The 12,494-nt window shown below is 41.1% G+C and overlaps 2 protein-coding genes across 2 annotated transcripts; one reads left to right on the forward strand and one right to left on the reverse strand.

The window, feature by feature from the left end:
- Positions 1–204: 204 nt before the first annotated feature.
- Positions 205–1,131, reverse strand: LOC113123770 (olfactory receptor 11A1-like). The gene has a single exon (XM_026296038.1). It carries the CDS (start codon positions 1,129–1,131, stop codon positions 205–207), a length of 927 nt encoding a protein of 308 aa, XP_026151823.1.
- Positions 1,132–8,291: 7,160 nt separating this feature from the next.
- Positions 8,292–9,218, forward strand: LOC113123211 (olfactory receptor 11A1-like). The gene has a single exon (XM_026295032.1). It carries the CDS (start codon positions 8,292–8,294, stop codon positions 9,216–9,218), a length of 927 nt encoding a protein of 308 aa, XP_026150817.1.
- The last annotated feature ends 3,276 nt before the right edge of the window (positions 9,219–12,494 follow it).

The following is a 12,494-nucleotide window of genomic DNA, read 5'->3' on the forward strand; positions in this document are numbered from 1 at the left end:
CCCAGCTGGACGTGAAAAATAACTAATTTCTCTGGTGTCAGCATGTGCAGCAGTGACAGACACAGCTGGGAACAGTAAATATGATTTTTACTGGTTATTATTTACACATTGTGCTGTTCAGTCTCAAGTAAAGAGTGTCTGTAGTAAACAGTAAAGACACTTATGGAGAACAGACACGTTAATCATTATTTCACTGTTAATGCATCAGATCTTTCTGGCTGGACAGAACAACCTGTTGAGATGTTTAGAAATTTCTTTCATTTTCAGCCCATATATCAGTGGATTAAACAAAGAGTGATACACAATTGTTTGTAAAGTCATTATTAAACGTGCAGTTTTTGGAAAACTGGATTCAACTCGAGCTATAACAATATCATACACACTCAAACAGGAGTAACTGATTAAAACCATCAGGTGAGGTAAACAGGTCTCTGCAGCTTTTCTCCTGACTTCTCTACCACTTCGATAGGCGATTATAAGAATCTTTGTGTATGTGAAAACTATGAAGATAAAAGGGAGAATTAAGAGATCTACTAAAGCAACTACACCATATACAGATATTATATTTGATCTTACGCAGTGAAGCTCATAAATTGCATTGTTACACACGATTCCTTTGAAAGTAAAGTTACACAGTTTAGTTTCAGCACTCAGTATTGTTGGGATTGCAATATGACAGGCAGCTAAAACCCAAGCAAGAACCAGTAAAATACAGATGTTTGTTTTTGTCATGATAGTTGGATACTGCAGAGGTTTACATATAGACACATACCTGTCATAGGACATGGCTGCCAAAAGTAAAAACTCTGAACAACCTAAAGAGTAAAATATAAAAAACTGAAAGAGACAGGCTGAATATGATATGATCTGTTTTTCAGATAAAACATCGATCAGTAGCTTTGGGTAGATATTAGTGCTGAAAACAACAGAGTTCAGTAACAAAGCTGCAATGAAAATGTACATAGGCTCATGGAGGTTTTTGTGAATCCAGATAAGACACACAATAGTAGAGTTAAAGCAGACTATTTGAATATAAACAGTAAACATTAGCAAAAAATAAACATATCTGTATTTGTGAACTTCCACATAACCATCAAGATTTATATGTGTAATATTTAATTCATTCTCCATTAATGTTGCCTGTAGCTAATGTTCAATAATCACAGCAGATAAAGAAAAAATCTAATTCCAATAATCATTCATGATAACAATGTTATCAACATCCAACCTGTACTGGAGCATCTTATCCATTCACTGACCAATGACTTTCACTGCACTTGTGTGTTGATCTGCTCCCTTCAGAGAGTGAAGTGTTTAAAGCTGTGGAAAGTTTTTATTAGTTTGCTTTACCCTCCATGGATCTCATTAAAGGCTCCACCATAAAAAATATCCAAAGTACTTAATCAAACCCTGGAGGCCTGAGATTAATGCTCCATTTGATCTTTTACTTCAGCACGCACCCTGTAATAAAGTATCAGCTACTACCATGGTTTCCAGACTATGAGTCGTTTTTAACAAAAACAGCCTTTTTCAAATGGAAAAAAAAACGTATATGAATCACTTCAGTGTATAAGTCCATCCATCTTCTATACCCACTTTTTCCTGAAAGCCAGGGTCACGGGGATCTGCTGGAGCCTATCCCAGCTCTCTCTCGGGTGAAAGGCAGGGGTACACCCTGGACAGGTCACCAGTCCATCACAGGGCCACATAGAGACACACAAAGGACAGACAACCTCACACACACTCCTATGGGCAATTTAGAGTCACCAATCAACCTAACATACATGTTTTTGGACTGTGGGAGGAAACCAGAGTACCCAGAGTAAACCCACGCAAACACAGGGAAAACATGCATCTCCACACAGAAAGGCTAGGTTGCGAACCCACAACCTTCTTGCTGTGAGGCAACAGTGCTAACCACTCAGCCAGTGTATAAGTCACTTTTCCATATCCCATTTATTTCTAAAATCCTTGAAGAAACTGTTGCTAAGCAGCTATCAAACCACTTACACAGAAATAAACTATTTGAAGATCTTCAATCAGGATTTAGAGCACATTATAGTACAGAAACAGCACTGTTAAAAGTCACCAACAACCATCTTTTATCCTAAGATAATGGACTCAACTCTGTACTTGTGCTGCTTTCGACACCACCGACCACAGCATCTTATTACAGAGACTGGAGCATGTGATTGGAATCAAAGAAACAGCATTAAATTAATTCCAATCTTATTTATCAGGCAGATTCCAATTTGTTCATGATGAACCTTCCATGCACTCAAAAGTTAGTCAGGGAGTTCCACAAGGTTCTGTGCAAGGACTGATTCTGTTCACCAGAAACAATTTCCGCCTCTTCCATCATCATAAGCAGACCTTCTGGGTCTGCCTGCTACCATTTGAAAGTGCCCAGGAAACCTCCAGTAAAAGTCATCCAGGAGGTATCCTAAACAGATGCCTGAATAGTGTCAGCTGGCTTCTTTGGGTGCAAAGGAGCAGCAGTTTTACTCCGAGCCCTCTTTCCATATCAGAACCCTACAAACAAAACCCATTATTCCCACTTTAAGTCACAAACACTGCCCTAGTACCTGCTGAAAGTCATGGCCTGCTAGAGCCCACAGGACCTCTGCACCTTGAAGAACATAAATTGGATCGCAGACAAGGGGTTGGGAATGTGTTTCATTTTCTCCCAAGAATGCAGATATAACTCTCATTCCGGTTATACAAGGTTGAAAGACTCATAGCAAGACTGCCAGTACCCTTTGACCCCTACAAGACTCCCAAGGAAACCCAGTTATAAGCAATTTATTAAGTCCATTAAATCATGTAGGCTGAATGGAAAAGGACTTGGTCCATTGCTTCACGGCCATTTAGTGATGTGCAAATGAAATAAAATGTCACCTGCACCTGCTGTTTCAAATAAATTATTCACCCACCACCTGCCCGCACCTATAATTTTCTCTGATATAGTGTTATGAATGTAGAGAGGCGAGGACCCAAATGCAGGACACAAATTTTATTAAACCTGGATCGACCAGGCTCAGGTAAGCAAACTAAATATCTCTGCCACTCGGCGGGCAGGCAGGCAACAATCAAATATGCCACTCAGCGTTCCAGACACAAAAAACTAACTTGTCCAGGGGAAGTTATCTAAAGGTTGAGTCATGTCAACTGGACTATTCCGGTTATACAAGGTTGAAAGACTCATAGCAAGACTGCCAGTACCCTTTGACCCCTACAAGACTCCCAAGGAAACCCAGTTATAAGCAATTTATTAAGTCCATTAAATCATGTAGGCTGAATGGAAAAGGACTTGGTCCATTGCTTCACGGCCATTTAGTGATGTGCAAATGAAATAAAATGTCACCTGCACCTGCTGTTTCAAATAAATTATTCACCCACCACCTGCCCGCACCTATAATTTTCTCTGATATAGTGTTATGAATGTAGAGAGGCGAGGACCCAAATGCAGGACACAAATTTTATTAAACCTGGATCGACCAGGCTCAGGTAAGCAAACTAAATATCTCTGCCACTCGGCGGGCAGGCAGGCAACAATCAAATATGCCACTCAGCGTTCCAGACACAAAAAACTAACTTGTCCAGGGGAAGTTATCTAAAGGTTGAGTCATGTCAACTGGACTTTCAGTTTTTTAAATTGAAATATTTCACCAACCATCCAAGTGGCTTCATCAATCTGAGAAAAAGCTGGTCTGGAAACTCTAATTTATCTCCCAGGTTGGTTTCAGTACACCCCTAGTGCCATAGGCTCATTAGGTTAGCTATGTAAAGATTGTTAGACCCATACTCCTGAGTTGGTTTCACTTCACACCTGGCCTGAATAGGCTCATTAGGGGAATAAAAGGAGTGAGCTCAGGTTGGGGTTGTTACGATCTAATGGAAGACTCATGTGACCCCTCTGATTCACCAAGAATGTGTTCTCCCTGGAAAACATTTGATTTGTTCCTTAATTTCCTGGGAATAGATGAAAGGGCAACCTGGTAGATCTGGTGATGTGACGGTCTGATTTCTGATCAGCCACGAATGATTTGACAAGCCCCACCAGTGACTCCTGAATCACAACAGCCGCGTTAGCAGAATTCAGTTACCCCTTTACATTTTACCTGTGTCTTCCCTCTCGCGTATGGTAAGCATAGCATTTGGGTCCACCTGACACAAACTCTCTGATGAAATCATCCTCACCGTCCTCACCACACAACTCATCTGTCAATTCCCCCAGGTATGGGCCTAGGGGAGGGGTCCATCCCCGGGTCTAGATGTGAAGATAAGAGAATCAGTATAACAGTACGGAACTCTCTGTTACAACTTGTCCAGTAGGTCGTACAACATGAGCCTGGCGTGAGCTGTTGTCACTGCGTCAATGAACACATTCACATCATCTACCGCACCACTGAACCATTGCTATTTCATCGGAGATGAAACAGAACTGTCTAACATCAAAATGGTCATTAAACATTAGCTCTGAATTAGCGTGAATCTCTCAGGCTCTGTAATCAACTCACATGAACCAAATTGGTTCTCATGCTAAACCTACCCCACAGGGAGTTTAGAAGTAGCTTGTTGCAGCTCCTGACTGTCTTATTGACAGCTATCTTGTCAGGGTTTAGTCTGATGCCTTCATGAGCAAAATAGTCTGCGACATATTTTTGCTGTTCCTCCTCTGTTTTGGTGTGTTTGGGGTAGCCCGATGCCTCTTGTTTCCATTTCAGAAATGTCTTGACATAGTCTTTGAACAAAGTGTCAGTCTTTTTTGGAAAATGCCACACTTCATCAATGCATAGGATCCTATACCCCTTTTCAACTGCTTTTCAAACCCACGTCCCGGTCAGCTGCCTCTCATGGTCACTGTGCTTTCACTCACTGACCTGATTCAACTCCTCACTGCATGTCCGGCAGAGAGGGAACATGAGCTTGTGATGGCAGCTGTGGGGCAGAACAGGATGGTACAGCCCTCTAGATGGTAAGACATTGGTGCCAGTTGCATTTGACTAGCCCAAAAAAATTTTCAGTACTGGCAAAATTGCCTACTATTATCTGTGGGTGGCAATTGGATAAAGACTTGTGAAGTCATAATAGTGTACTTTTTCCCCTACTGCACAGTCTGTCACATGTAGGAGTTTCATAGATTTCGTCCTGCTGCCGAAAAGCGCATCCCTAGGGTTCAGGCGCTCAGGTTTCTTGTAATCTGCAAGAAATGTCTTGACAGCTGAATCTGTTTTAACTGATTCCACTCACACTCCGACATCACAATCACAGTGAGCTCAGGAAGAATCCATAGAGCCTCGACCTTGTTGTTAAACTGTGCATAAAGCCCCACATTATTAGCAGAGGATTCTGGGTAACACTTGATGCAGCGATAAAAGTAACAGCCAGAAAATTCAAAACATGTGTTTGAGGCAACATCGAACCCATCCACCCAGTACAAACCCACCTTGTGTTCAGCGCGTCTAATCACTCGCTTTTCAGAATAAGCCACATATTCCAGCTACTGCACAGACACATCTGAAAATACTTTATTACACTTAATGTACATCCCCCCGTATGTGAGAGCAAGAGTATCATGAGGCAGGAAGAGCTTCTTAAATTCTCCCATACAGCTTGATGCATAAATGCTGCGCGGTAGATCATGCAGGCCTTCCACAGTACTTCCACATCATTGTGGCAGTAATGGCTCAGCTCACCCTGCATTTTAAATGGTGTGTCTTTAACCTCATTATACCACTCAAAGTCTAAGGCGGCCGGTGTTTTAGCCAGGCTCATAGGCAGAAAGCTGTACGAGTCGATCCATCGACGACTATAATCGTCATCGTACATCAGAATTACTCTGCTGCCCTTCATAATCACGAGGGGGGTGATGCGCTGTCTCACAAAGTATTCAAGTATTATATAGCTATCAATACCTGAAGCATTATGAACAATGAATGTGTACCCCTTATACATATTACATCCAAACGCAGCCACGCAATTAACACTAGTGTAACAAAATGGGTAGGGGTCACTCATCTCATTCATTTCCATGGCACAGACATAATTGGCCTCATGCTTCACATCACTGTATCTGGTTTCAAAGTCACACAGAATATAATTGTCACGGGGTTCTTCTTCTGCCTCTTTAAGGGGTGGGGGCTGTATTTAACACTGATGCATGATGCCTGATCTGAGTGCCCCCACAGTAATAACCCTTAGGGTTTATTATCAGATAATAGTGGGCATCATGTAGCTAGAGCCAGATGGTTCGTGGATGAGGGGAGTCGTGTGTTTGGAAACGCACCCCCTCCTGGCAGTTCACTCGCTTTGGTATTAGAATACAGGGCTTGATTGTTCCTGTCTGCACCGCAAGACATAGAAAGATTATTAGCGATGCTGGCACTAAAACACTGATTTTCTTTAAATTAATATTAACACCGTTACCTGGTGAAACAACCATTTTCAATAGACCCATAGTATCAGACTGTGAAAAACCTATACAACTTTATAAAAACATTGTAGAATAAAAAGCTAAAGCATACATACCTCCAACAATCATCTGGTCTGTCGATTCGCGGTCCACCAATGCTTTCGAAGCAGCACCTGATGGATTTAAGCTTTTTTCAAATATAATAATATAATTTCAATACACTCAACCCCCGCGCTCACTCACAATAAAGCAGTCAAACAAAGGGCCCACATACCTGAAGGGAAGATCAGTATGTTTCCTCTGATTTTACTATCGGCCACGTCCGAAAAAAGTTCTGCTCCGCTCCTCCCGCAGGTATTAAATACCACGGACCGGATGCTACGTAACACGCGCATACGTACTGCCTACATGTCGTCACGCTACCAATAGCAGTTAGTGTCACCCGGTAGGCGGAGAGAGTATCATCATTTTATTATTTTATTAATTTATGATACCATATGCTCCATTTTTAACCCCCCTTCGTGTGCCCACCACTAGATAAACCATTATATAACTACTCTGGTCATCTGTCTTCAGGCTGCCGCCAGACGTGCTTTGTACCAAGACCCCATGGAATTACAGACTGTGACTCGAGTACTGGGACTTGAAGGGAGTGTTCAGTCACTCATCGATGGTATGACTACACCATTGATCTTCTGCGAGGAACTATGCCCCCTCAGAAGGAAGCTTTATTTCCTGTCCCAACCAGAGACTGTGACGCATTTGAGAAGGCCTAGAGGCTGGTATAATTCCTCCCTCCTCCTCCCCTGGCAGTAGTAAGGCTTTCCCTCATGCAGAAGGACAGTGGCTTGAGACCCTGCACTGACTACTGGGGACTAAACCCCATTGCAGTATATAAACACTACCCACTTCCACTGCTTTTGTCACTGGAGCCTCTCAAGGGGGCCTGGATAGTCATCAGGTTAAACCTAGAAAACACTAACCATCCAGTCTGCATCATGTCATGGCAGGGCCCAGACCAAGAGTGATTCAGAAACACTTCAGGGAAGTAGACTATTCAGAGTTGTGTCACCTCGTTCAGATTAGGGAAAGTCTGGCCCATTTCTAGAGCTGGATTTGGGAAGGAAGATCAGCAGTGACCATCTAGTTGCCAGGTCTTTACCTTTAGAGCCCATTCAGAAAAATAACTCACATGTGGGGCCACCACCTACTGCGATAGGAGTTAGGGTTGGGAACGGTGGGAAACTCAGCATTGCTTGTCAGTTTTTTTGCTGATGATGTGGTTCAGTTGGCTTCATGAGACCATAACATTCAACATGCACCAGGATGAGAGTCAGCACCTTCCAGTCCTCCAATAAAAATGCATCATGTGACCACCTCAGTGGCATGATGTAGAAATTTGGGGGAACACGACCTTGCATTAAACAGCTTTCAGTAATGACAAGCTCTTATAGTGCTCAGCAGAAACATGATTTCAATCAGATGAGTTTTTATTCTTCTCTCTGAAAAAGAGAAAGCAAATGCAAGATACAGTCCTCTGTATCCGTGGTCAGCTGGCAGTTTGTCACCAAATTAAGGAAGACGTAAACACACAAGATCTAATGAGTCCAGGCCTCCAGAGCTTGAAGACGTTGTTGACATGAAAATATTTTTGTAGAGATTTTAATGAGACCCACAGAGGGTGAGGACGACTCATAGAGTCTTTCCGCAGACTCCTAAAGTTCACTTTCTCCGATCTGGACATAAACTACAGGTCAGGTATCTGAAAGAGAAAATCACATTCAATGTGTATAAAATTCTCATTGTGAGACTAGTTTCTAAATGCCTGTCATACAGTTTGTTCATATTATTCATTGTTTAATTTCTGACTATATTAATGGATGCTGAATTAAATGTATCTTATATAACACTTGATGGGTATGTGGAAGTTCACAAATATAGATTTGTTTATTTTGTGACCATGTTTACAGCATATATTCTAATAATCTGCTTTAATTCTACTATTGTGTGTCTTATCTTCAATCATCAAAACCTCCATGAGCCTATGTACATTTTCATTGCAGCTTTGTTACTCAACTCTGTTCTTTACAGCACTAATATCTACCCAAAGCTACTGATCGACTTTTTATCTGAAAAACAGATCATATCATATTCAGCCTGTATCTTTCAGTATTTTATATTATACTCTTTAAGCAGTGCAGAGTTTTTACTGTTGGCAGCCATGTCCTATGACAGGTATGTGTCTATATGTAAACCTCTGCAGTATCCAACTATCATGACAAAAACAAACATCTGTATTTTACTGGTTCTTGCTTGGGTTTTAGCTGCCTGTCATGTTGTTGTCCCAACAATACTGAGTGCTGAAACTAAACTGTGTAACTTTACTTTCAAAGGAATCGTGTGTAACAATGCAATTTATGGACTTCTTTGTGTACAAAAAAGTGCTCTATCTGTATATGGTGTAGTTGCTGTAGTAGATCTGATAATTCTCCCTTTTCTCTTCATAGTTTTCACATACACAAAGATACTTATTATCGCCTATCGAAGTGGTAGAGAAGTCAGGAGAAAAGCTGCAGAGACCTGTTTACCTCACCTGATGGTTTTAATCAGTTTCTCCTCTTTGAGTGTGTATGATATTGTTATAGCTCGAGTTGAATCCAGTTTTCCAAAAACTGCACGTTTAATAATGACATTACAAACAATTGTGTATCACTCTTTGTTTAATCCACTGATATATGGGCTGAAAATGAAAGAAATTTCTAAACATCTCAACAGGTTGTTCTGTCCAGCCAGAAACATCTGATGTATTAACAGTGAAATAATGATTAACGTGTCTGTTTTCCATAAGTGTCTTTACTGTTTACTACAGACACTCTTTACTTGAGACTGAACAGCACAATGTGTAAATAATAACCAGTAAAAATCATATTTACTGTTCCCAGCTGTGTCTGTCACTGCTGCACATGCTGACACCAGAGAAATTCATTATTTTTCACGTCCAGCTGGGACCTGAATGACCCTGTGTGCCTGGACAAACAGGAGAAGAAAGTTTGAGTGTGTGTGGTGGTCGGTGCTGGAGCATGTCTGATGGTTTTCATGTCAGATGTGGCGTTTGACCATGTTGAAAGGACAGGTTTGTTTGTAACTAAGCATTTCTGACATTTGTGATGAGAAAAAATGTAAAACACAATAAACCTAAAATAAACTGTGTTGTTGCTGTCAGGTAGTTATTTCCTCATCATGGGCTCATCTGCATCTGCAGAACACACCGTGGGACACACACACACACCAAACCAACAGTGAGGGAACCAGAGTCCAACAGCCTGAGTCTGGTTAATGTTGGATGGACCTTTGTCAGTCATGTTCACTGTAACTGTCCAGGGAGGGGGGTCTGTCTTTGAAATGTGTTTCCTGAGGTTTTTCCCTTTTGTCTGATGTTTTTAAAATGAGCTCAACATATTTAGATTTAGTTCAATGCTGCGTTTGTCTGATGTAATAATTTAATATTGGGCCAGTTACCGTCAGACGATGGAACACATGTAAAGTTAAGATTTGGTGGTTTCTGCTGGCAGACAATCATTGTCTGACCTGTTGATGTACCTGTGATTAACAAGTGTTTGTTAATGGACAAATTAACCAAAGAAGGATCAGGAATTTGTAGAAACTGACTATGAAACTATCACTGATTTAGCAGGAAAGTGCCATTACATAAATAATAAGATAAGGTAAAGTTTATTCATCCCTAAAGGAAATTCAGGTAGTCGTGTAGTTAAGTATGTCAGTAGTGAGAGTCGTCAGCTGTCATCTGCCTTTGGCTAAGGTGAATGAATGAATAAACAGAAATGAAATAAATTAAATGAAATTATATAAATAAATAAATAAATTGGTAGCAGTTGCTTTAAGGGCTCCTCTAGTTATCCCTCAGGCCGTAGTCATTTGTGTAGTGTACCTTAGTATCATTATTGCCAGGAATTTAGGTATTTATACATGTATGTATTTTTATTGAATAAGTCCAATAAACAGTCTGTTCTTATAATTTTTTCTTTTAATATTCAGATGTACTAAGTAATACAATCATGGGGAGATTCTTTAAAGAATTGGTGTGAGTTTAACTGGTTTTATGGTGAACTGTCAACTAGTTCAAAGTCGAGGTTTGGGCCTTGTCCACTGCCCGGCCACATAACACGGGTCTGCCATTAGATCCTAACGACCCTCAGCTTTGCTCACATCTTTTGTTCATTTAATGAGCCTATTCGGGTGTTGGGGTTATAAGGACAAAAGTTGCCATTGTGGAATTAGATCTGAAGACAGGATGTTTATGTGAGAGGTCTGTTTCTCCACCTGACCTCCATAACCTTATGACCCATGATGAACTGAAGTTTTATTGCACCCATGTATCCTGTGTCTGGTTTTGTTCCCTACTATACAAATAAAGGACTGCTAAGTGAAGAGGAGAGGAGAAGGGTGTAAGTCGCATGGGGAGAGAAGAAAGTCTCTTCTCTCCGTTTGCAACTGAGGCGGTTCTCACTTGCAGAGTATATACTCGGTACAAAGTTGTCGTGTGTTTCATTGCTTTCAGGGAAAGAACCATGTCAGTGTAGCGTAAACCTGACATCGGGTCAGGTGCGAAGTGAAACAAACTCAGGACTGTCGGCCTTACGACTCACCCAATTTACATAGCTCACCTAATGAGCCTGTTTGGACTTGCACTGGAGTGAAACCAACCTGAAGGAGAAATTTGAGATCCCATACCAGCTTTTTCTTAGACTGATGAAGGTACTTGGATGAATAGTGAAAAGTATTGAGCTAAAAACTAAAAGTCCAGTTGCCTTGACGGGTCTTGGGAATTTTTCCATCTGACCTACATTATTTTGTGGAAGGCTTACGATTGGGTTCTCTTGGGAGTCTTGTAGAGGGCACTGCAGGAGTATACAACTCTCACTACACAAGTTCATCCTTGTATAGTGAGAGTTGTGTTTGCATTCTTGGGAAGAAATCAAACACATTCTCAGCCCCTTGTCTGCGATACAGTTTTTGATTTTCAATGTGCAGTCAATTGGTCCTGTGGGCTTCAGCAGACCATAACTTTCAGCAGGTACTGGGGCAGTTTTAAGATGAGGTCAAAGCAATTTATCCATCAATTGATGTTCTAAATCTCACCTATGGCCATAATCTTTGAGTAGTGACTGAAAGAATCAGACTGCAGCTTAATGTGGAAGTAATGAGTTTTGTTTGTGGGGTTATGACATGCAAAGAGTGTTCAGAGTAAAAAGAAGAAGCCAGCTGAGGTTGTTCAGGCATCTGATTAGGATATCTCCTATATGACTTTAACTACTTTAACTGGAAGTTGCTTGGGCACGTCCAACTGGTAGCAGGCAGACCCAGAAGGCACCGGAGAGATTACATAAGTCATCTGGTCTGCTAATGACTTGGGATCCCAAGAAAAAGCTGGAAATTGTTTTTGGGGAGAGGGACATTTGTACCGCCTTTCTGAACCTGCTGCAGTCCAGCAGAAATAACAAATTGTTCGATAGATGATTTCATAGATAGATATAGCCCAGAGTCATCTGCATAGCAGTGGTGATTAATACAGTGCTTCCTAATAACACTAGCTAAGGGAAGCATGTTTAAGGTGAAAAGAATCAGTCCTACTACAGAATCTTGTGGAACTCCATGACTTATTTTTGTACGTGCGGAAGGTTCTTCATGAACATGAACAAATTGGAATCTGTCCAATAAATTGGAACCACTTTAATGCTGTTCATTTGATTCCAGTCACATGCTCCAGTCTCTGTAATAAGATCGTTGGTGACTTTTAACTGCTGTTTCTGTGCTATGATGTGCTCTAAGTCCTGATTCAAAATCTTCAAATAGTTCAGTCCTGTGTAAGTGGCCTGATAGCTGCTTAGCAACAGCTTCTTCAAGGATTTTAAACATACAGTGGTGTTAAAAAGTGTTGGTCCCCTTCCTGATTTCTTATTTTTTTGCATGTTTGTCACACTTTAATGTTTCAGATCATCAAACAAATGAAAATATTAGTCAGAGATAACACAGGTAAACACATCATAGCCCTGTGTGG

This window comes from Mastacembelus armatus, chromosome 21 (assembly GCF_900324485.2).
Source record: "Mastacembelus armatus chromosome 21, fMasArm1.2, whole genome shotgun sequence".
Lineage (NCBI taxonomy): Eukaryota > Metazoa > Chordata > Actinopteri > Synbranchiformes > Mastacembelidae > Mastacembelus > Mastacembelus armatus.

Coding starts and splice junctions, on each gene's coding strand:
- LOC113123211 (XM_026295032.1), top strand. CDS start 8,292: ATGGATGCTGAATTAAATGTATCTTATATAACACTTGATGGGTATGTG.
- LOC113123770 (XM_026296038.1), bottom strand. CDS start 1,131: ATGGAGAATGAATTAAATATTACACATATAAATCTTGATGGTTATGTG.